This window comes from Phyllobates terribilis, unplaced genomic scaffold (genome assembly GCF_046119375.1).
Source record: "Phyllobates terribilis strain yellow unplaced genomic scaffold, ASM4611937v1 Scaffold_5__5_contigs__length_657084704, whole genome shotgun sequence".
Taxonomy (NCBI): domain Eukaryota; kingdom Metazoa; phylum Chordata; class Amphibia; order Anura; family Dendrobatidae; genus Phyllobates; species Phyllobates terribilis.
Genome location: NW_027362765.1, coordinates 327,746,651 through 327,771,350, shown reverse-complemented (window position 1 = coordinate 327,771,350; position 24,700 = coordinate 327,746,651). Strand labels below are relative to the sequence as shown.

Genomic DNA, 24,700 nt, shown 5'->3' with positions numbered 1-24,700 from the left:
GGTCTTTTTTGGAAGGTTTTAGAATTCCTCCTCCTGATCATGAGGTCCCCTTTTCTCTTAAAAATTTGATGTCGGCTTCCCTTCATCCGGAAGTGGTTAGCTTGAAACTGGCAAAGGAGGTGGAATTGGGCAGGATGGCTGGTCCGTTTCAGGATTTACCTAGCAGCAGGGTGATTGTTTCGCCGTTGGGGGTCGTGCCCAAAAAGAGGCTAATAAGTTTCATTTGATTCAGCATTTGTCATACCCTAAGGGGTTTTTTCGGTGAATGATGGCATTGCTCAGGAATTATGTTCGGTGGAGTATTCAGTATTCGATGCGGCGGTGGGATGGGTGTGGAGATATGGGCCAGGATCGTTGCTAGCTAAAACTGATATCGAATCGGTTTTTGGATTGCTGCCAGTACATCCGGATAGCTTCCCATTGTTAGGTTGTTTTTGGAAAGGGAAATACTACGTGGACAGGTGTTTGCATATGGGCTGCGCAATTGCGTGTTCCCTGTTTGAAACGTTTAGTACGTTTTTGGAATGGGTGGTGAGGGACCTGGCATCAGTTCAGTCGGTCATTCATTATTTGGATGACTTTTTGTTTATAGGCCCTCCGCAATCGTTGTTGTGTAGGACTTTGTTAGGAACTATGGTGTGGGTAGCGGAGCATTTTTGGCATACCTTTTGGCAGGTAATTTAAAAAAAACAAAAACAAAAAAAAAACAGAGGGATCTTGCACCTTGTTAACTTTTTGGGCATCCTAATTGATACGGAGAGGATGGAGTGTCGGTTACCTGATGATAAATTGAGTTTGCTCAAGCTGGAGGTCGATAGATTCAGGAGGTTGCGTAAGGTGACGCTGAAGGAGCTACAATCCCTGTTAGGTCGTTTGAATTTCGCATGCAGCATTATGCCAATGGGCAGGATATTTTGTCGCGGGTTGGCAAGGGCGACAGCAGGAGTGCGCGCCCTCCATCATTTCATTCGTTTAAATAAGGATCACAAGGAGGATTTGAAGGTTTGGAAAATGTTTTTTGGAAAATTATAACGCAGGTCGTTAATTCAGCACGAGTTTTTGAGCAGTCGTGATTGTGAGATTTTTTACAGATGCTGCAGGAGGTGCTGGTGTAAAAATTCCATCATAGATGCCTTGTCTCGTTTTCAGTGGGATCGTTTTTTCGGGCGAAAGCACCAGAAGCAGAGGACGTGGGACAGGAATGCCCTTCGCATTTGTGGCAGCTGGTTATGGAGGAGTGGGGACGTTTAATACGAGAGTCCATTACGAGGCTGACCTGGTACTCATACGAGGCATCGTGGCGAGTATGGAAAAGTTGGATAATGCAGTGGGGTTTGGTGGAGAATGTCGGTGATAGGGAGATGGCGGTGTTCTTTCTTGTAGGTAGGGCAGCGGAGATTGGATGGTCTGTTTCAAAAGTGGGGATAAGATATGTTACAAAGTCCTTTTTAGTGTAGCAAACACTTAGGGGCTTTAGGAGAGGAGATAAGGTGCTGGATAAAAGAAGACCGGTGACTTTTAACATCTTGGAACGTTTGGTTTTAATGTTAGACGAAACTTGTTGTTCAGTTGTGAAGCTACATTGTTTAGGTTAGCCTTTTCGTTAGCGTTTTTTGGTGTGCTGAGATTGTCTGAATCGGTGGCACCAAGTAGACTGGCAATTTTGGCCTGGGCGAGTGGGTTCCTTATTATGTCATGAAAATGGGGACTTTTCTTAAATAGCAGTATTTAAGAAAGGAGTTCGGGAGTTGGGCCTTCGCCCGGAGGTGTACGGGTCACATTCTTTTAGAATTGGCGCGGCGTCAGAAGCCAATGGCTTGGGCTTAGGCAAGGATGTGACAAAGCGGATAGGGAGGTGGAGTTCTGATCGTTATTTGTCCTTTGTGCGGCATTAGGTACGGGGGGCTGAGGTTGTTTTCATATTGTTAAGTATTGAATACATTGTGGTTGTTTGTTGCAGATGGTGTCCCATTGTTAGCGTGGTTTCTGGGACATTCCTTTGTCCACTGGGGGTGTTGCGAGCGGACGGGAGGCCAGACGGTAGGCAGTTGGGTTTTAGGAGAGAGCAAGTTGTGGTTCGGTGGCTCGTCTCCAGAGGCATGGTATGGAGAAGGGTGCTGCCTGAATTTCATAAGGCAGCCCATTTGGTTCGGACGCTGGATATTTTGGTGGTGCATATGGGGGGGAATGACTTGGGGGCTTGCCCGGTCAGGGATCTGATGAGGGACATTCGATTTAATTTTTAAGGTTATGGACATCCTTTCCTGTCGTGTTGTCGGTCTGGTCTGACATTGTGCCAAAAAAAAAAAAAAAAAGTGGAGGGAGGCTAGATCTTTGAAGGGGATTAATAGGGCGAGAGTGAGGTTAAATAGAGCCATATCAGCCTTTGTGTCAAGGAACGGGGGAGTAAGCGTTCGACATTTTGAACTCGAGGCGGGAGTTGGAAATTTTTGGGCAATGGATGGTGTACATTTGAATGACATTGATACAGATTTGTGGGCATTGGCTATACAGGAGGGGAATGAGAGGGCTTTGGCGTTTTTTTGGGGCACTCACGAGCCTGAGGTGGTCAGGGCTGTTCGTTTGTGGCGGGGGGTGGGGTTCTTGGAGTTGGCACAGAAGTGTCTGTGGGAATAAGTTGGTTAAAATTACAGCCAATTGGTTAATTGAGCGGGGTGATCTGGCATTTGGTTTTTGGGCTCTGGACGGGGTTTTACCCTGGGAGCTTTTGGTGCCCTTGAGCTGGTGATAGACGGCTGAGGGTAATATGGTGGTTCCAGTTCGGTTTAATTTATGCCAGATCTAATTTTTGACTCCCAAGAACCCTCCCTTCTTATTTATTTATAACACTGTTAATGTGTTAATGTTGTTGGTTAATAAAATGGCCGCTGTGGCCAAATTTATCCAAAGAAATTACAGGTGCAGTGTTTTTATTTATGGGAAAAGGTGAGTGCTGGAAAATGGGAGGAACAGGTTAAACGGTGGAACCCGGGTTGGCCGTACACGGTCAAGAAAGGGGCTGGAAGCAAGGGAAGCTGGATGGAAGCCCCACATGACCGGGATGGGCCACGAGGGTGGAATTTTTGAGATAAAGGATCAGGATTGGGTATTAGAGCTGAGGGGCGGGCAGTTGGTGGTGGGAGGGTGAGTATATCAAGAAAAAGTGCGGGAAATGAGTCAGTCCGGCAGGGAAGTTACAGGAGAAAGTTCCCACCCACCCACCCCTTTTTTCTGGTTGCATCTGTTCAAGTATAAGTGGGAAGTGGCGGTGGTACGGTGGAAAACGTTAAGGAGTAAGATGGACATATGTCTATTATAATTGTTTAAAAAAAAAAAAAAAGTGAATAAAAAATAAAGAAAAATGAGGTAGGGTGTTTGTCGCAGTGGCTTGGCGGGGGGTGGGGTTCTTGGAGTTGGCACAGAAGTGTCGGTGGGATTAATTTGGTTAAAATTACAGCCAATTGGTTAATTGAGTGGGGTGATCTGGCATTTGGTTTTTGGGCTCTGGACGGGGTTTTACCCTGGGAGCTTTTGGTGCCCTTGAGCTGGTGATGGACGGCTGAGGGTAATATGGTGGTTCCAGTTCGGTTTAATTTATGCCAGATCTAATTTTTAACTCCAAGAACCCTCCCTTCTTATTTATTTATAACACTGTTAATGTGTTAATGTTGTTTGTTAATAAAATGGCCGCTGTGGCCAAATTTATCCAAAGAAATTGCAGGTGCAGTGTTTTTATTTGTGGGAAAAGGTGAGTGCTGGAAAATGGGAGGAACAGGTTAAACGGTGGAACCCGGGTTGGCCGTACACGGTCAAGACATTGCTGTCTATGCTCAGACCATAGCAATTGGATATGTGGAAGTGGCTGAATTCAGATTGTTCCATATATTTGTCCCAGTGTCTTAAGCCCCCATCTCACATAGCGAGATCGCTAGAGAGATCGCTGCTGTGTCACGGTTTTGATGACGCAACAGCGACCTCACCAGCGATGTCGCTATGTGTGACACTTTGCAGCGATCAGGCCCCTGCTGTGAGGTCGCTGATCGCTGCAAAGTGTCCTGGACCATTTTTTGGTCCTTGCCCTCCCGCTGGTCAGCACACATCTCTGTAATCTGTTGTTTACCATGGTTACCACTCTGCTACAGTGAGCGGGAGGTTACCGCTCACTTTAGCAGGCTCGTAACCATGACAAACAACGGGTTGCTAGGTGCGCGTGTGCCCCTAGTAACCCAATGTTTATCATGGTTACCAGCCTGCTAAAGTGAGCGGTAACCTCCCGCTCACTGTAGCAGAGTGGTAACCATGGTAAACAACGGGTTACTAGGTGCGCGTGTGCCCCTAGTAACCCGATGTTTACCATGGTTACCAGCCTGCTCCTGCTTCAGCAGCAGGCTGGTAACCAGGAGCAGGACATCGTGGAAAGATTCTTTCCACGATGTCGCTGCTCCCCTGATCGTTGGTGAGCCTGCCTGTTTGACAGCTCACCAGCGACCACATAGCGACGCAGCAACGATCCCTGACAGGTCATATAAGATATAAGATAATAAGATAAGATAAGATATACTTTATTTTATCCCGGAGGAAATTGCAGTATCACAGCAGCAGAACACAGATCTCGAACAGATATCGTTGTCGGGATCGTTGCAGCGTCGCTAAGTGTGACGGGGCCTTTAGTATCATACATTTTTTGCATAATATCATTTAATTTACCATGTCATTTACCATAAGTTATAGATAAAACATTTACGGCACTTGATTTTTTAATTTAGGAGGCTTATAGGCCTTTTGTTAATTGACATTAGGAGTGTGTAAGACTATGTGCCCACGTTGCATTTATGAAGCAGAAAATTTCTGCTGCATAAATGCAAGTCCTCTCCCGGAAAAACACATGCGGAATTCCGCACGCGTTTATCGCGCATTTTTCGCGCGTTTATCACGCGTTTTCCACATGCGGAATTGCCTTGCGTTTTTTATGCATTGGACTAAGGCAATTCCGCTTGCGGAAACGCAAAATTAAATGACATGCTGCGGATTTTTGAACGCGGCATAAACGCTGCGGAAAAATCCGCAGCATGTGCATAGAAGTTGCGGAATCCCATTGGGGACCATGGGGTGCGGATTACCATGCGTTTTTCAAGCGTTTACGCTGTGGAAATTCCGCAGCATATACGCTTGAAAAATGCTACGTGGGCACACAGCCTTACTGATTACTATAGCTAACCACCAGAAGACGTGTCCAAAAGCATGAACGTGAGAAAGGATAGTAAAAGCTTCAGGGGATGTAGGAAGCCTTAAGTTGGATCTCAAAGCTGTGTGCCCACGATGCATTTTTGGTGCGTATTTTGGTGCGTATTTGCAGCGCGTAAACGCTCCAAAAACGCATTGCATACCTTATCCCATGACTTCCTATGACATTCTGCAAGTTCTGTGCACATGGTCCGTATTTTTTCTGCGCAGATTTTACTCGCAGAAAAAATACGGACATGACCAATTCTTGTGCGTTTCTGCATGCATATTTGCCTATACAATGCATTGGAAAAACGCATGGCAAATACGCATGCAAATACGCGTCAAAAACGCATGTAAAAACGCATGCGTTTTTTCTGCCAAGGAGATGCAGAAATGCTCAGGAAAATTTCTGCTTCATTTCTGCATCGTGGGCACTAAGCCTGACAGGCATCCTAACCAAATTAAGGCTTAGTGCCCATGATGCAGAAATGAAGCAGAAATTTTCCTGAGCATTTCTGCTTCTCCTTGGCAGAAAAACGCATGTGGTTTTTACATGCGTTTTTGACGCGTATTTGCATGCGTATTTGCCATGCGTTTTTCCAATGCATTGTATAGGCAAATACGCATGAGAGTCTACTCTTCTCTAGACTTGGGTACCATCCGCACATTGAACCGTGTGATATCCGCATGTGCAAATGCAGTGATGCGGATGTCACGCGGTCCAATGCAAGTCAATGGCGGCGATTACGCTGCGTGTCCGCAAAATTAATGGACATGCTGCGGATTTTTGAGTGCAGCATAAAAGCTGCGGAAAAATCCGCAACATGGGCATTGAAAGTGCGGCTTGTCATTAGGGACCATGGGGGGCGAATTACCAAGCGTTTCCCAAGCATTTATGCTGCGGAAATTCCGCAGCATAAACGCTTGTAAAACGCTACGTGGGCACCCAGCCTTACTGTTAAACTTCCTTCTGAGTTAATTGTACAACAATGCTGCCATATCTGTAGGGCCATATGGATGAAAGGGTCTTGCTCTCACTAGATCGTGAACTGTAGCTTAGAATCAGAGGAGGGACACAATTGAGAATAGACTATACTAAGGAAATCATGCCGTTTTGTCGAGGTTCGAGACTACTCCAGTAATAGAGGTGGAAACCTGGAGCCTTAAGTATTCTCAGAAAATGTAAAATTTCAGTCTGGAGAAGAAAGATTTAGATGGCGGGGGTGAAAATTTCTTTAGAAATAATTGCTGCTGTAACAATATAGTTCATGATATAAAGTGGCAAACTGAATAAGTTGTTTATTTTTCACCAATGAAAGCTTTCCCTGCTCAATTTCATACAATATGCAGCATTGTCAAATAAGTGGGAATTGGAAACATGAGGGAAGTTTAGCCTGGAATTTATTGACTTGTAGGATTGCTGCTTCCAATAGGTGGTGCTATAGAGTTCAAGTCCTCTTTTTCTCTGAAGAGGCAATTTGCATATTAAATTTCCCAGAGGAGCATTGCATGGCGAATAAGCCTCCTTACCTGGCCTGCCAGAGCCGGTATGTCACTCTCCACAAGGAGAAACGTTACCCCTTAGACCCTCAGTCAAGGGCCTCTCATCTAGCCAAATCAGTTCCCATACTTTGCACTGACGAGGGCCAACAGCTCGAAATGCCGTGTCTGCAAATTGAGATTCTGATTTGGCTTTTATCCTAAGTCATATTGCACGACTCGTTAAAGGGTTGATTGTGACTTGTAGGATTGCCGCTTCCAATAGGTGGAGCTATCGAGTTCAAGTCCTCTTTTTCTATGAAGAGGCAATTTGCATATTCATAAATCTAGTAAATCTCCATAATAATAAAGAATTATATTAGAAGGGTAAGTTATTCCAAAGTGGCATGTGAGCACATATCAGGACTGTGGAGAAAAGCGGATGAGCTGGTCAATTTCCTAGTGTAACCCATAAAGGACCATCACTCCCAACATTTATTGCAGCTAACTAATTGGTGCTGCCTAGTAATATTTATTGAAGTGGGGGAATAATAGGTCTCTCAATTTCTAATAATGATATGATACTGTATAACAAAAGATAATCTTGGTCACTTTCCAAAATAAAGTTGATGACTTCTAAAATGCCTCCCACCTCTTAATGTTAATAGGGGAACTCCTACACTAACCAAGAAGTCTAGGGAGGACCACCATCTTGACTGAAGGAACCTATAATATCAATAACACATTACTATGTCCTTCAGGTCATCCTTCAGCCTTTTATACATTAGGGGTGGTTCCCAATCTATAAGATTGCTGGTTCAATTGTCATTTTCAAGCCCAGATAACGTACAGTATGTAATGTGGTGGATATTGAAGTGGAAAATTCACCTTTATTTTTGTGTGGAAGTGGAGTATTGCTAAAAGAAGGCTAAACAAGGCTTCTGACTTAAAGCAAACCTGTCATCAGGATTGTGCTCAGTCAACTACAGGCAGTGTCAGGTTTGCACCATTACACTGATTATAATGATACCTGAGTTGATGAAATCAATCCTATGGTTCTTGTGTAATCTTTATTTGGAGATAATTAGCTTCTCGTGCTTCGGGGCTGGCCTGTGGGCGTGTTTTTCTCTATACTTCTATTTGTGAGTTTGTGTCAACTCGCTACTTCATAGCTAGTACCTTGTGTGTATCTGGCTCTGCTTGTCCCATTCCCACCTGACTGCGCTCTGCGGCATTCCCGCCTGGCTGGGCTCTGCAGCATTCCCGCCTGGCAGCGCTCTGCGGCATTCCTGCCTGGCTGTGCTCTGCCCCGCTCTGCACCTGCGGCTCTGCTCTGCCGCGCTCTGCTTCCCGTCCGCACCTGCGGCGCTGCTCTGCCATGCTCCGCTTCCCGTCCGCACCTGCGGCGCTGTCCTGTCGTGCTCTGCTTCCCGTCCGCACCTGCGGTGCTGTCCTGTCGTGCCCCGTTTCCCATCCGCACCTACGGCGCTGCCCTGCCGTGCCCTGCTTCCTGTCTGCACCTGCGGCGCTGCCCTGCCATACCCCGTTTCCCGTTCGTACCTGCGGCACTGCCCTGCCGTGCTCCGTTTCCCGTCCACACCCTTTGGCGCTGCCCTGCCATGCCCCACTTCCTGTCCGCACCTGCGGCGCTGCCCTGCCGTGCCTCGTTTCCCGTCCGCACCTACGGCGCTGCCCTGCCGTGCTCCGTTTCCCGTCTGCACCTGCGGCGCTGCCCTGCCATGCCCCGCTTCTCATCCGCACCTGCGGCGCTGCCCTGCCGTGCCCCTTTTCCCGTCCGCACCTGCGGCTCTGCTCTTGTATCCCAGTCTGTACTGGTTCCTATCCAGCCTGTCTACCCACCTGCCTGCCTATCAGTCGTGCCTGCTAGTACCTGCCTGCCTATCTACACACCAACTGAACCTGCCCGTTCCTGCATACCCCGGAGTGGGTGAACAGCTGTGTGACCGAGGTCTACCCTGGAGTAGCGCCTGGGCCACCTCGCGCGTCCATCCACGGACCACGGAGTCGATTAAGCTGCCGTGTGTCTGTGGTCAGATCTGGCGAGGCCCTTAGTCACGCCCCTCCAGGCATTCCTCGGTTTGTGGCCCAGAGGGACCACAAACCACGCTCACACCAAACAGTCCGGGCGTGAGCGTAACAGTTTGCTCAGGCCATGGTCCCCGTTGACTCCCACGGTCCTTTGCTCTTTGACATTTGAATCCTTGTCTAGCGAATACACACACCAAGAAAGTTTTTTTTCCCGAACTGAAGCCCAGGCGATTTTTGCAACTACCCAAATGGAAGTATCTGCATTCGTTCCCTCAGATCCACCATGGTACCATGAGGATCCAAAACAAAGCCGTACGTTTGTGGAGCAATGTATGCTGCATTTCAAATTCTATGCTCACTATTTTCCCACCGATCGTGTTAAAGTGGCATTTCTGATGTCCTACCTAGCGGGTGATGCCTTGAATTGAATCACCCCCCTATGGGAAGCAATGGATCCTAACATCTCTGACCTACAGGCCTTCCTGGTGGCCTTTCTTATGGTCTTCAATGACCCTGACCCTTCTGCAAATATTTCCTCTTCCAATATCCTGGAGCAGTCTAGATAAGTGATGCATTATTAACAAATAGAAAGAGACTTTCCTATGCCCTTTTCCTGGTACTTCACCCACTTCATCTGACGTTGAGGATGGCTCTATGGGAGGAAGCATCCTAGTCACCAAGCTTGCAAGACCTGTCTCGTTCTAGTGGACAGAAGAGGTAGTCTTCTTGAAGAGAAGTCTTGGGAGTCAATTGAGAAGGATCGGCCTCCAACTTCTCTGCAGAAAATCCTCACGGGCTTGAAGAAGAGGGGGCATAAAGGGGGGGACTGTAAAATCCCTGGTGGCGTGCTGGCATGGCTTACCATCACCCACTATGCAACACTGCCAACTTGCTTACCAGTCCAGGCTGTGCACTGTGCTCTTGCTGTGTGCATATCTCTTGTTTGCAGGCTTAGGGCGGCGGCACTGGAACTTCTTGATTCCTAAAGGGACAGTGCGCGCATTCCTAATGCGTCTCCAGCCTATTGCTGTGAGGCAAAGGATACTTAAGGCACCCCTGCCCATTGGGAGGTGACTGAGCGACACTTTCTTACAGTGTGTTCTGTGCAACTGTGAGCTGCCAGGTCCGGTCTCGTATCTTGCCTGTTTCTGCCACCCTGGGGGCTGAGTACCCAGGCCTGTACCTGTGTCCTGCATCTATCCTGTTACGCCACCCTGGGGGCTGAGTACCCAGGCTCGTACCTGTATCTTGTTCCTGTACCTCGTTCCTGTCTTAACAGTGTCCTAGCCCCTTACCTGTTAGCCTCTTTGTCCGTTCCTTCTCATGTCCTGCAGTGTCTGAACCAGTACCTAACTCCCACTCGTTGTCTCTATACTTCTATTTGTAAGTTCTGTGTCCACTCGCTACTTCATAGCTAGTACCTTGTGTGTATCTCGCTCTGCTTGTCCTGTTTCCCAGCCTCTGTATTTACCTCCTGTGTTTTTGCTATCTTCCTGCGTTTTCACGACTGTCTGTTCCTTGTGAACAGAACCCTGTCCCGCCTGGCCGCGCTCTGTGGCATTTCCGTCTGGCCACGCTCTGCGGCATTCCCGCCTGGCTCTACTCTGCCCTGCTCTGCACCTGCGGCTCTGCTCTGCTCCCCATCCTGCGTACCCCGGTGTGGGTCAACAGCTGTGTGACCAAGGTCTGCCCTGGAGTAACACCTGGGCCACCTCCCTTGTCCCTCCTTGGGACAATTAAGCCGCCGTGCATCCGTGGTCGGATCTGGCGAGGCCCCTCCAGGCACTCCGCGGTTCGTGGCCCAGTGGGACCACAAACCACGCTCATGCCAGACAGTCCGGGCGTGAGCGTAACACCTGTATGCCCATGTTAGAGGTCAGATAAGTACCATGGGGTGACAGATTCCCTTTACACAACAACCACAGGACGGATTTCATCAACCCATGGTATAATTTTAATCAGTGTAACTGCGCCACCCTGACACTGCCAGTAGTTTTTTTTTTTAGCACAATGCTGCTGACAGGTTCCCTTTAATTCTCAATCTTGACACTGTACCAAACTGTCCCAGGTTTCTTGGCAGATTCTGGAGTGAGGGGAGATGGTTTGTTAAGGTTACATTTGTATTTGGTTAACATTGACTCTAGTCATATTAGGATTGTCGTGAACCATGAGAGCCAAAGTCTCTATAGCAAAAGTAAATTAAGGTGGGAAAGTGGGCCTCCCTGGAGTGTGCCTCTATAGATATGAATGGGAGTAATCTAGGATGTTAAAAATTTCACTGTTCAGAGTGTATTTACCACTATGGCAGCAAAATTCCACAATTTTACCATGTTTGACTGCAATGTCTGCATGCTACTGATGTATAAAGTTCCATATTTACAGTGTCCTCCTCTACAGTGTTATGACAATTAGCAGTACTAAGTGTTTTTTTTTCGCTATGACACTAAAATGTAGACTTAAAGCAGGATTAAAGGGAGGGCCAGGGCACACTCTGTGGGCTGATACTGACTTCTCTTCACCCTGAAACCCCTCTTCTAAACGGGAACCTGTCATGTGTGTGTTGTGCTGTGTGATTCGTTTTGTAATCACTTGTCGTTCGGGAGCTCTTGTTACCTCCCCATACAGAATGAGACAGAGTCCCCTCTAGTTGTCCCCATTGCACAGTACACTACCAGATCTTTCCTCCATTCTGCCCACACCTCTACAGCTTCTGTTGATACCAGGGACTTCCCATCCAGCATTACAGCTTCAGAGTCCCAACACCTTTCCCTCTCGCTGTGACCCAACCGGCCTTCTCCATTTAGGAGAGAATGAGACATTGAAAACGAGGCCTATTTTGGGTCCTCGGCCCCAGACCGCCCAGGGATCTGCGCGAAACTTCAGATGTGTCCTCATGCTGTTTGGAGAATTAGAACTGTTATGGCCCATCAAAGTGCTTTCCCTTTTTGTTTGTTATTACCCCTCCCAGTATGTGGGCTACTCCCAAACTATTTAACTGTATCTTAGTCAGAGTGCTAACAACTATATCCCTATAGCCCCCACTGATTCCCCTATTACACAGCCCTCACACTTCCTGGGGATGGTTTTGTTGTAAAACCTCCAGGGAACCGAATTCAAACAGGACATAGGGATGAAATCAACTCCTTTATATATAAATAACATAAGCAAACAAAACATTTTTAATCAAATATCAACCACTTGCCACGATGTCTTCTTGGGGACCGCTCACCCTCTTAAATGCCCCTACGGCAAACAATGGTCGTCCTCAACCATATTATACTGAAATAAAAACACATGAAGAACATTAAATTTAAAAAAATGTAACAGTCCAAACCCAACTGGAGGGGAACTCCGTTAGCAGCTGCAGTCCCCCTGGTCTGATTGATCCTGACTTCAGCAAAGGGAACATGGACTTTAAGGAAGGGTCAAAAAGAACCCTGGAGCTACCTGGAAATGTCCTCAGTATTTTTCTTCCAGTCTGCCCAGGAGTGAGGAAATGGAGGTTGGTCCCACCTCCGTGGCTGATCAGGATAACTGCCGCCTCCCATGGTCATCCTGCAGCAGTCCTGTCCCCATCATAAACACCTGTGCTGAGGTGTTTCCTGTAAAGCAAATGTTAGTACCACCGCATGGGATAATCCGGCAAGTTTTTTCTAACTTCCTCGGCCCCAACAGAAGTCTGAGTACTCGTATCTTCTCTGACGTGCTGCTGCATGCTACGTTTAATTTCCCCCTATGGGTTCTGATGGTGGGTGATGGCGCTGGTATCATGCTGTCTTTAGAATTCTGCCTCCTCCTCCCACTTTTCCACTTCTTCACTGGTCGCAGGGTGGGTGTCACCCACCACGTATCAACCTTTGTATGGCAGAGTATTTTTTTTTTTATCGTAGACCGATTTCATGTACACCTCATCTCTGATTCCCTGGTCCTGTATGAAACAGAAGCTCTAGGTGTAGTTAAAGTCGACCGCCTGGCCCTTGGTGCATTGTCTCTCAAAGAGAGCTCGCTTTGGGCCTGTGAGCCATTCCTGGGCCAGCGTGTCTTCTCTCATTTCCTCCTCCACAACATTGAGCATCTCCCACGGCCATAGGAATCCCCTTGATGACAGCCTCACAGGGGTTGAGGGGTACCACCTCCCCTGGCTCCAATTAAACTCCAGGTTTCATGGCTTCGCTCTCTTCAGACTCTTCTACCATGGGGCCCTCACATTCTCCCAGGGGCAGGGCAGTCAGCCTAACAGGATCAGACTGACCTGGGGAAAGTCTTTTAGAGCCCGCATTTGGTCTTCCGCGGGCATTTAGCTCCAGTACAGCAACCGAACCTCATGTTGGTAGAGGCCCACCTGCGGCTGCGAGGTCATCTGCCACTGCATGGTGTGAGGCAGTGACCGGGATCGTATACGAGGGACGTTATATCTCCCCCAGAATGTGTACAGAGACCTATTAAATCCATTGGAGTGCATTGCAGTCACACACACAGCTGCGGCTGCAATGCAGGAATGAAGGTGAGCATTGACCTGGTCAGACTACCTGGCTAAGGCAGATTAAGTAAAAACCCGGCAGGGCCTTCATTTCTTGGAGGAGGTCACAGGAGGCAGTGGGGCGGCCTCCTCCCTCCAACCCGGGTTTTCCAGTGGCTCTTGCCACAGGTCCTTTAAAACTCCTGCACTAACTATTAGTGTTGTTCTATGTTGCAACCTGCTAGGAGCACAGCAGGATAGCTCAGCAGGACTGTGTGTGGCTGAACCACTGCCTAGGAAGGCTCTGCACCTGTCAGGCTCTGAGCGGCCCGGCGCGGCCGTTGTCCCCGGCAACCATTGTGTATGGACTTTCTGGTAACCCGGCAGCGAACCGGAGGACTTTCTGTTAACCCGTGAGTTGCTGAAATAAAAGCTGTTTATGTTGGACTTGCTTGGGTCACTGCCTCAGTTACTGCATGGTGTGAACATCGCCGCCTTACAATGGATATGGGCAACGGGATTGCCTGTCCTCCGGCTTCATCTGCCAGCTGTTCTCCTCCTGTCACGGCCCTAGGAGTTTTCAAGTGGATGATCTCCTCATTGGAGGATACCTCAATTTCTTCCATTCGGTCGCTTTTGCTAGTCACACGGCTCATGACTGGAATATTGCGCGAGGTGACTGCTGTGTTCACGAGCTGTAAGCAAAATGGCGCTGGCCAGTCACTTCTGGTGCACTTTCTGCCCGACTGACTATGCTCTTCCGGAAGTTGCTGCCTCTGCTGTCACTCTCAGTGACTCTGCCTCTTGACACGACCCTTCCTATGATCTTTTACCCGGTGAGTCGCTTATCTTCCTGGATCACCCCTCCTTCCGCAATGCTCCGCCTCTTCTGGACTGGACCTTGGCTCCGGCACACCTCCTCTTTGAGGTTGTCACTCCGGTGGGTTGGACACTTAGGCTTTGCACCTTCAGATGCCGTCCACTCCCATGTTGGGCTGGATCTCCCCACTTTGGACTACCATTCGTTGCCATCTTGGGAACCACGTTGCCGTCCGCCATTTTTAGGTCGCTGTTCATCATCTTGGAGTTTGTACCACTGTTCACCATCTTGTCCGCTTTGAAGGAAATAGGTGACCCATTTTCTTCATTTGCAAGGTTTTGGCCCTGCTCTCAGCACCACTTGAAGGGGGGGCCAGGGCACACACTGTGGGATGTCTTCTTGGGCACTGCTCACCCTCTTACAGGAGCATACATAAAATTCATGGGGTCCCATTGCAAAAGTTTTAAATAGACCTTCCCCTCTCACCTCCCGCTGCCTCCCCTACAAAAAAAAATTTGATGGCGCAGATGAGATCATATGTTCCGACTGTTATAAACAGGGAGAGAGACATGTATTGTGGCATGTACACAATAATTATGAGAAGCCCATTAGTGATCTCATAAAACCCCTTTCATGACTCGCCTCACCTCATTCCTCTGGCGCTGTGCTCCGGTCCATGCAGCATGAGTGCTGATGTTCCGTACTGTACGCGCATTGTAGTGGCATCATCATTCTTACAGCACACGAAGTCTCGGATTCATAGGCGCAGGCTGAATGGTGTATCATGGAGCCATCGGCTTCATGATTCACCATGCTTTATCAATGGTAGCACATCCTTGCGGTCACATTACAGTTCAGTCCTAGGACCAGCACCAAAAAATCCTCACAAGTCTGCAGTCACATAGAGTGATTGCAGACTTGTAGACTGAGACTAGAAAAAAACACTTTAAATGAGCAGGAAAACAAAGATCCTCTAAAAGCAAAACAGTGCAAAAAATGTTATGAAAGGGAATTGCATATCTGATTTTTAGCCCCAAATACGGTGCATCTCACTAAATTAGAATATTATCAAAAAGTTAATTTATTTCAATTCTTCAATACAAAAAGTGAAACTCATATATTATATAGAGTCATTACAAACAGAGTGATCTATTTCAAGTGTTTATTTCTGTTAATGTTGATGGTTATGGCTTACAGCCAATGAAAACACAAAAGTTATTATCTCAGTAAATTACAATACTTTATAACAACAGCTTGAAAAATGGTTTTAAAATCCAAAATGTTGCCCTACTGAATTGTATGTTCAGTAAATGCACTCAATACTTGGTCGGGGCTCACTCTGTTTGTAATGACTATATAATATGAGTTTCACTTTTTGCATTGAAGAACTAAAATAAATTAACTTTTTGATGATATTTTAATTTAGTTAGATGCACTTGTAGATGCATTAAAAGTTCCATTCTGGTGTTTTTTTTTATTTCATCATCATTAGGTGTCAATAAAATATATGTCCCATGTTGTGAAGAGGTTGTAATAATCACCTAGGCAGATTAACAATGCAACAATATTTTATTCCTTACATCAAGGTTTTACAACAACTCCAAGTAAATGTCCAAAATAAAGTTCTCTCAGTCCTCAAGTTCCCACCCGGGATCAGTAGTTCCACGGCCTTAGGAGATACTCACTGTTTCCCAACTTTTGGTTGGCCAACAGATTTTGTATCTCCGGCCAGTATAGTCTGTAGCCACAGTCCACGTTCCTCCAGATGACAGATAAAATTATAGAAGCCCAGGTATCCAGTGGCAACAGTCTTTTAAGAAACCAGATGACAGATCCCACAACTGTAGCACGTTTATCCTGCTTAGTCGGCAGCCGATCTCCACTCCATATGCCATCAATCCATCCATGGTTGAGGTCCTCAGACTAGACCCTATCCCTTCAACATCATTCCAACAACAGCTGACTAAACATGTGGCTTCTTTTATTCTTCACTGGGATAAGCCCCCTCAAAGCTAAATGTGCATTATTGGAGGTATTTTTCTCAGGCCGAACTCATCACCTGGGACTGCATGTGAGACCCCCTGTGGTGACTGCTCAGCTGGATCTACTTTCCCCATCCACACAATGGGCCTAGTGGCTGTTTGAACAGTTGCTTAAGGCTCCTGAGATACTGATGAGATTAATGGAATAAAAACACACTAATAATAAAACACCCCTTGCAAATCTCTAATAAAACACAATAATAATATTGCTCCATGCTGGATAATAATGAGCTCCATGCTGGAAAAATCTTATAGTCTTTAGTAAGTGGCCAGCTCCTCACACATGTTTGTAGTAAAATACTTACTGGTCGCTATCTGCTGCCGTTTCCAGAACCACTCCAGACCGTCTTCTGGATGATGTGACCGCAGTTGTGAAAAGCGAAAGCACTCCAGTGTTTGCTCTGTGAACTAGAAGTCACTTCTCATTGTGAGTCTATGAGAGTCAGAATGAGGCTCTGATGGACTTACATTAAATCAATTCTGTCACTATGATCAACCCTCCTAAGATGTCTATATGGGCACGCAGCTCATAGGAAGTTAAATAAAGTGATGCCTTGATATCTGCGATCTGATGTCTTATTTCAGAGAAATCCATATTTCCTTAATTTGTAAATGAGCTATTCAAGACTGTGGGCTAGACACTGATCTCCCAGAGAGATTATTATAAATAAAAGGGAGCGTTACCTATGTGATATTTATTGATTGACCATCTGCTCTCCTGATCTCGCTGCATAACTGTGTGTGATTATAACTTCAGATACTTTTCAGTGCATCAGTTTCCATCTCAGGGGCAGCCAGTGTTGCAATACAGAATAGCTGTGAGAGCTGCAGCTGCTAATTTGTTTGTAATGAGATAAAGTTCAGTTCTATTGTTCTGTATTAATTACATGTCTCACACTGTAATGCCCCATTTTATTTATAATAATATTTTAAGGCAAATTCTCAGGAAGATCTGTGTCTGTTGCATAGCCCTGGAACAAGACATTTGTAACATACCTGGCGGCGTCCTTGCATAGTGGTCCATCTCCCACTGTGCAAGAGTGCGCACTTGATCTCTAGTCCAGAATGTCTCTCTGGCTTCCCTCCATGCTGTCTGTTTGTGTCTGTTTCTGCTGCTTAAGGGCGGCGCCCCTTGTGCGTCCTCAGCCTATTGCTGTCTGTGACCTGGTATTTAAACCAGCTGCTCCAATTAACCCATGCCTGAGCATCTTGCCCTGTCAATTGGCTTTTTGTCTCTGACATGCCAGGTTGTATGTTACCTGTCTTGCAGTATCTGTTCCCGTGTCTGTACTGTGTCCTACCTGTGTACTCTAACCTGCAGTCTGTACACGCTCTCTAGCCTGTTGTCTTCTGCCTATCCTGGAGGCTGTATTTCCAGGCCTGTGTGAACACGCTCCTAGCCTGTTCGTTCCGCCTTCTAGGGGCCGCATACCTAGACCCGCTCCTGTATCTTGCTGCTGTGTCTGTTCTTGTCTGAATACTCTCCTAGCCCCTTTCCTGTTTTTCTCTATGTCCGTACCTTCCCTTTTTCTGCAGAGTCTGAACTCGTACCTAACTCCTGCTCGTTGTCACTGTACTTCCGTTTGTGAGTTTGTGGTCCACTCGCTACTTCACTGCAAGTACCCTGTGGGTATCTGGTTCTGCCTTTCCCTTCCTGTCTGTTCCGTGTGAACTGAACCCTGTCCCCTCCGCTCTGCCTTGCTTGCCGTTTCGGCGGTTCTTGCTTGCTCAGCCTTGTCCACCGCGTCTGCGGTTTCGCTTTGCTCGGCCCTGTCCACCGCGTCTGCGGTTTCGCTTTGCTCGGCCCTGTCCACCGCGTCTGCGGTTTCGCTTTGCTCGGCCCTTTCCACCGCGTCTGCGGTTTCGCTTTGCTCGGCCCTGTCCACCGCGTCTGCGGTTTCGCTTTGCTCGGCCCTGTCCACCACGTCTGCGGTTTCGCTTTGCTCGGCCCTGTCCACCGCGTCTGCGGTTTCGCTTTGCTCGGCCCTTTCCACCGCGTCTGCGGTTTCGCTTTGCTCGGCCCTGTCCACCGCGTCTGCGGTTTCGCTTTGCTCGGCCCTGTCCACCGCGTCTGCGGTTTCGCTTTGCTCGGCCCTGTCCACCGCGTCTGCGGTTTCGCTTTGCTCGGCCCTGTCCACCGCGTCTGCGGTTTCGCTTTGCTCGGCCCTGTCCACCGCGTCTGCGGTTTCGCTTTGCTCGGCCCTGTCCACCGCGTCTGCGGTTTCGCTTTGCTCGGCCCTGTCCACCGCGTCTGCGGTTTCGCTTTGCTCGGCCCTGTCCACCGCGTCTGCGGTTTCGCTTTGCTCGGCCCTGTCCACCGCGTCTGCGGTTTCGCTTTGCTCGGCCCTGTCCACCGCGTCTGCGGTTTCGCTTTGCTCGGCCCTGTCCACCGCGTCTGCGGTTTCGCTTTGCTCGGCCCTGTCCACCGCGTCTGCGGTTTCGCTTTGCTCGGCCCTGTCCACCGCGTCTGCGGTTTCGCTTTGCTCGGCCCTGTCCACCGCGTCTGCGGTTTCGCTTTGCTCGGCCCTGTCCACCGCGTCTGCGGTTTCGCTTTGCTCGGCCCTGTCCACCGCGTCTGCGGTTTCGCTTTGCTCGGCCCTGTCCACCGCGTCTGCGGTTTCGCTTTGCTCGGCCCTGTCCACCGCGTCTGCGGTTTCGCTTTGCTCGGCCCTGTCCACCGCGTCTGCGGTTTCGCTTTGCTCGGCCCTGTCCACCGCGTCTGCGGTTTCGCTTTGCTCGGCCCTGTCCACCGCGTCTGCGGTTTCGCTTTGCTCGGCCCTGTCCACCGCGTCTGCGGTTTCGCTTTGCTCGGCCCTGTCCACCGCGTCTGCGGTTTCGCTTTGCTCGGCCCTGTCCACCGCGTCTGCGGTTTTGCTTTGCTCGGCCCTGTCCACCGCGTCTGCGGTTTTGCTTTGCTCGGCCCTGTCCACCGCGTCTGCGGTTTCGCTTTGCTCGGCCCTGTCCACCGCGTCTGCGGTTTCGCTTTGCTCGGCCCTGTCCACCGCGTCTTCGGTTTCGCTTTGCTCGGCCCTGTCCACCGCGTCTTCGGTTTCGCTTTGCTCGGCCCTGTCCACCGCGTCTGCGGTTCTGCTCTGCTCGGCCTTGACTACCGCGTCTGCGGTTCTGCTCTGCTCGGCCTTGACTACCGCACCTGCGGCTTCGCTACTCCGTTTGTTTACCGCATCTGCAGCTCCGAATTTGTCTCCCAGTCTGTACTGAACCCTACCCAGCCTGCGCTCTAGTCTGCCTGTTCCTGTATTCCCCGGTGTGGGTCAACAGCCGTGTCCGGAGTCTGACCTGGAGTAGACCCTGGTCCCTCTGCTCGGTTCCTCCCTGGTGCACTGGCCTCGTATGCCGTCGTGCGACCTTGGTCGGATCGGGCAGATACTTAGTTACGCCCCTCCAGACACTCTCCGGTTCATGGCACAGTGGAATCACTACATAAACACGCACACGCCAGTTAGTCCGGGCGTGTGCATAACAACATTTACATATAAAAAAATGAAATTTCTCTGGAATAAAACACTATCTCAGATATCAAGGTATCATTGTACTCAGCTTCTTATGAACTGCATGCCACATAGACCGCTTAGGAGGGTTGATCCTACTGACAGATCCTGACATTAGGAGAGAATGTAACAGTCTACAGCTTGAGCTGGCAAGTGAAAGCTGCCGTCACAAGATGGCGTAAAGGAACTTGAGCAGCACTGGAAATGGCAGAAAGTGACAGGTAAGTATTTTACTGCTGTAAGATGGACATAATGCCAATGATCCCCCTTGAAGACATACAGTATGTACTGTTAAGGTGTATTATGTGAATTGTGATATGCATTATTGGTGTTGGTCCTGTGTTCTGCCTGACAGTAGGGAGAGTTAGAGTTAATAAATGGGACTAACCCAGTGTAGCAGGGGTAAAGGGACAGAGACAGTCTCTTGTCAGAACATTAGACAGGGCTTAGCTTGCAGGTAGAGCAGATCTAGGGTGTGGACAGCGTGGGTGCCCTGAAGTGAACTGAACTACTCGTATTTCCTCCCTCTACTAACCTACCTGTGCATGATATTTCCATTTCCGTTTGTGGCTCAACCATTACTCCCCAGCAACAACCCCTCTGTCTTGGGGTCATTTTTGACTCAGATCTTTCCTTCACTCCTCACATCAAATCACTCGCTCGTTCATGTCATCTACACCTCAAAAACATCTCAAGAATCAGGAATTTTCTCACCTTTGACTCGGCAAAAACTCTTACTGTAGCTCTTATTCATTCCCGTCTGGACTACTGCAACTCTCTACTTATCGGGCTCCCTCTTACTAAACTCTCCCCTCTCCAATCCGTCCTTAACGCAGCAGCCAGGATCATATTCCTCACCAACCGCTACACCGATGCCTCTTCCCTGTGCCAGTCATTGCATTGGTTACCCATCCAATATAGTTCAATTTAAACTTATCACGCTTACCCACAAAGCGCTCCATGCTTCAGTACCCCCCTACATCTCCTCCTTTGTCTCAGTCTACCACCCTACACGTGCCCTCCGTTCTGCCAGTGACTTAAAACAAAAATCCTCCATAATCCGAAATTCCCACTCCCGTCTCCAAGATTTCTCGCGTGCTGCGCCAATTCTTTGGAATGCACTACCCAGGACAGTTCGATTCATTCCCAATACCCACAGTTTCAAGCGGACCTTAAAAAACCATTTCTTTAGACTGGCTTATCGCCTCCACACACTATCTGTCCGTCCCAGTTTTCCCCCATATTAAAATCTTCTTCAACTTCAGGTTCATACCAACCATGCACATAATAGCCTCGGTCAGGACTGCACACATACTGGCAGGCGACCAGTCCATGTATTATTTATCCTATTTAGTATATCAAGGCTGCATTATACAATATATGTACACTTTACCTTTTGTGTCTCCCCCATTTCCTCATAGACTGTAAGCTTGCGAGCAGGGCCCTCACTCCTTTCGATATGAAATATGCTTATTCTGTATTGTCTATATAAGTCCCCCCTAAAATTTGTAAAGTGCTGCGGAATATGTTGGCGCTATAAAAATAAAAAAATATTATTATTATAAGTGAGAGGAGACAGTGGATAGCGTGATCCTGAATAAAAAGGAAGCAAAACTGACAGAAGGACAGAGTGGTGAACTGGAGACGGGTCCTGGGACTAGCAGTACGCCCCCGAGTTTAAAAGTCAGAGAGGTAACGGGCCAGGATGGACAGGCAATGAGAGATGAAGAGAAAGCCCTAGGCTGGAGTTCCAAAGCGTTAAAAGCGGTGACGCTAAGTACCAGACATAGTGGCAAACTGATTCCTTAAAGAGCAAGAGTGGACACGGAACCGCAGATTGAGAATAGGACTTTCAATAACTGGACTATAGTGTCATGCTGGGGTGTGGTGAAGGAAATATGACTAGTTAAGGCAGAAACAAGTACATTTAGAAGAAGTAAAGAGACTGTGTGTGAAAATGCTCCGTGTTGTAAAGGAAATGTTCATCAAGTTATGCACCCGTTATCTATTGTACATAGTTCCCACCAAGTGGCTGTTTAGTAAAAGATTTTATTTCAGACTGGTGGTCTCCATCATTGTACTTTCCAACATCTGGTCCTGGCCAACCAAAGTCATCAGTAGCATGCTGCTTGCAAGAGCGTAGCTACCCCCATAGACAAAGCCCACACACCCAACCAGGACTCTCACCTTTATGTAATGTGCCAGGGCATAAGATATGGGTACTTTATCCATGGCTACCGCCCTGCACCGCCTTGGAGTGGGAATTTAAATAAAAAGACAAAAAAATTTCCCCAAAGGTAAACAACTCCTTTAACAAGGTGACTAAATATGGCCGGCTGGCTGCCATTACACAAATTGAATCATCATTTTTTGGAAAATTCATAAGTAAATTGTTGAGTTGTGAATTGATTCGCTCATCTCTAGTCTTAACATCATTAGCTGTGTACTAGTCACAAGATCCAAATAAAGTTTTATTCAGTCTCTACTTGAAATGAGATCTTTGATCTTGAGTTATAATAATAGTCACAACCATGTCATGGTCTGACCACAAACATATGTCCTTAGAGTACACCAAAAACGGTAATAACGCAGTTGAGGTCAAAATCATGTCCAATCATGAAAATGTCTTGTGAGCACCTGAGAAAAAGGTAAAACCTTTATTCTTAGGGTTGTACTTGCTCTATCTACAAGTTTCAGCGATGAAAGACAATTTTGATTGAGATTTGAGTCAAAGTGCTACATCTGTACTGGTGCCTGACCCCTCTTTTCCAGCTTTGATGGTTGGCCAACTATTCTGCATCCTTTATTTTATTCCAGGAACTTGTTGGACTGGAAGCTTTGTGAATAAATCTTAGGTAGTTTGTCCTAGTTAGTTTGTCTTTTTCCCTGCTTAATGTCCTGATTAACAACAACCTGATTAACAGCAATTTTGTGAGATCTCAGACAGAAAAGGGTGGGTATTACGTAACCCCACCCACAAATGGATGTTTCTGGGCAGAATTGGGGTGGGATGATTCCTATGGTTTACTGGGGTGGGATGGGTCCAAATTGCCAAGTGCAGTGTTGGTAACTATGTATACATATATTATCTGGCTTTCAGTTTAAACCAAGCCATTTAATATATTTTTGCACTGTGATAGGTATTGGCATAGTAGTATATTAACTAACACATACGGAGATCAGACACATATGGGCACTAGGCATGGTTAGCGTTTTGGGCTTTTTTCCTTTTTAAGATTCACATTGAGTTTACACTTTTTGATTGTGAGCAGAGTGTCTAATTTAACATTTGCTGATTTTTTTTACTCTCTTTTCTTTGTAGATCAAACCTTCACTTCAGGAAAAGTTGCTCTTTATGTCCTTGCTCTGCAGGCCTCATGCTCTGACCCCAATGTACTTCCTAATAGTAATACTGACCTTGTTCATCTCCTCGAAACCAAGACTAAGGAAGAACTTGACAGCATTAGTAAGTTTCAAAAAGTACAAGACTACATTTTTTATTTTATTGAAACATCACTGTACATCTTTAGATTCAGCTGCCAACTATTGTAGTTTTCAGACGTACCGTAATAATTAGCAAAAAAAAATATTGCAAAAAAATCTGTTCTTATAATCTGCATTTAGGGTGCATAGACTCAGCTCCTAGCTTACTGAGCAGCTACTGTACTGTCCCCTGATCCTGTCATTTAACATCAAATAGTATACTGACCATTTTTACAGTCTACAATGTCTTTCATCTACCTGCAAGTGTCATGCATTTTTTTCTCACCTAGCATTCAAACATCATGCGAGTGCTATGCGAGAGTGCGTTTTTTCCTCATCTATCATCTGAATGACATGCGTATGCAATGCGTTTTTAACATCAGCTTTTACATGCTGCAATTCTGCCATTTCAAGCTAGTTTTCTAACTAATAAAACAATCGTATATGTAGATATAGATATATATATATATATATATATATATATAGATGATGATATATAGATAGATAGAAACATGTCAGTGAGATATATAATCAGTGCTCTGCTTATGTAGTTTTCTGTACTTGAGTTTAGCTAATAAATAAAGGAAAAAAAATGGTGTGGGGTCACTCCTATTTTTATTAACCACCTGAGGGAAACAGACAGCTGAGAACTGGTCTTAATAGTCTGTGTAGATGGTAATAAACATGGAGCTTCCCAGGCTATTAATATCAGCTCACAGTGGTCTACTTAGCCTTTACAGGTTATTAAAAAGGGGGGACCCCCCCAAACAATGACGTGATTTCCCTATTTTTAGTAACCTGCAAGGGCTAAGAAGACAGCTAGGGGATTGATATTTATAGGCTGGGAAGGGGCCATGGATATTGCCCCCCCCCAGACTAATAACAGCAGCCCTCAGCCACCCCCGAAATGGAGCGTCCAATAGATGCGCCAGTTCTGGTTCTTCACTCTTCCAGCTTGCCCTGGTGCATTGTCAAGCGGGGTAATGGTTTTGGGGTTGATGTCAGCTTTGTAATGTCAGCTGACATCAAGCCCAGTGGTTAGTAATGGAGATGCATCTATAACACACCCCCATTACTAACTCCATAAGTTACAAGTAAAAAACACACACAGAACAAAGTCCTTTATTTGAACAAAACACTCCCTGACCCTCTTTTACCCATTTATTACCTTTAACGCACCTGCAATGATGAGTGCTGACATCACTAAGGTGCCTGGAGTTCATAGCTGACGAACTTCGGTGTCACGCAAGGTGTGGGAAAGACTTAGTGCAAAACAAAGGGAAGAGGGAAAGGGAGCCCAGACTATAAGGAAAGGGGGGGAGTGAAGACCTCCTAGGTTGATCTAGCGTCACCCTGCCTCCCCTAACATCCCTGTATTGGTTCTTCACCAATTGCCGCACGCGTACCTCGCCCTGTCTTTCCCTGGCGTTTGGCTCGGGCTAAGGGGAAGGGAGGAGATGAGCACTAGTTGATCTCTACAAAACACTATAGACAACTAGGAAGGACAAACGGGGGAATTGCTTAGCTTTAGATGACACCAGACAAATGCACACACAACCTCAAGCTCCAGAGAGGTAGAAGTACTGCTCTTGCTAAAGCCTACACAAGGAAAAATGAATATCGCCAGCACCTC

At 47.2% G+C, this 24,700-nt stretch overlaps 1 protein-coding gene across 1 annotated transcript in view; it reads left to right on the top strand.

Moving 5' to 3' along the window:
* The window catches only part of LOC141273146 (cobalamin binding intrinsic factor-like), a 146,948-nt gene that overhangs the window by 5,298 nt on the left and 116,950 nt on the right, over positions 1-24,700 (top strand). Inside the window, exon 3 of the mRNA XM_073684590.1 lies at positions 22,907-23,050. Coding sequence (XP_073540691.1) covers positions 22,907-23,050 — 144 coding nt within the window. The remainder of the gene's footprint in view (positions 1-22,906; positions 23,051-24,700) is intronic.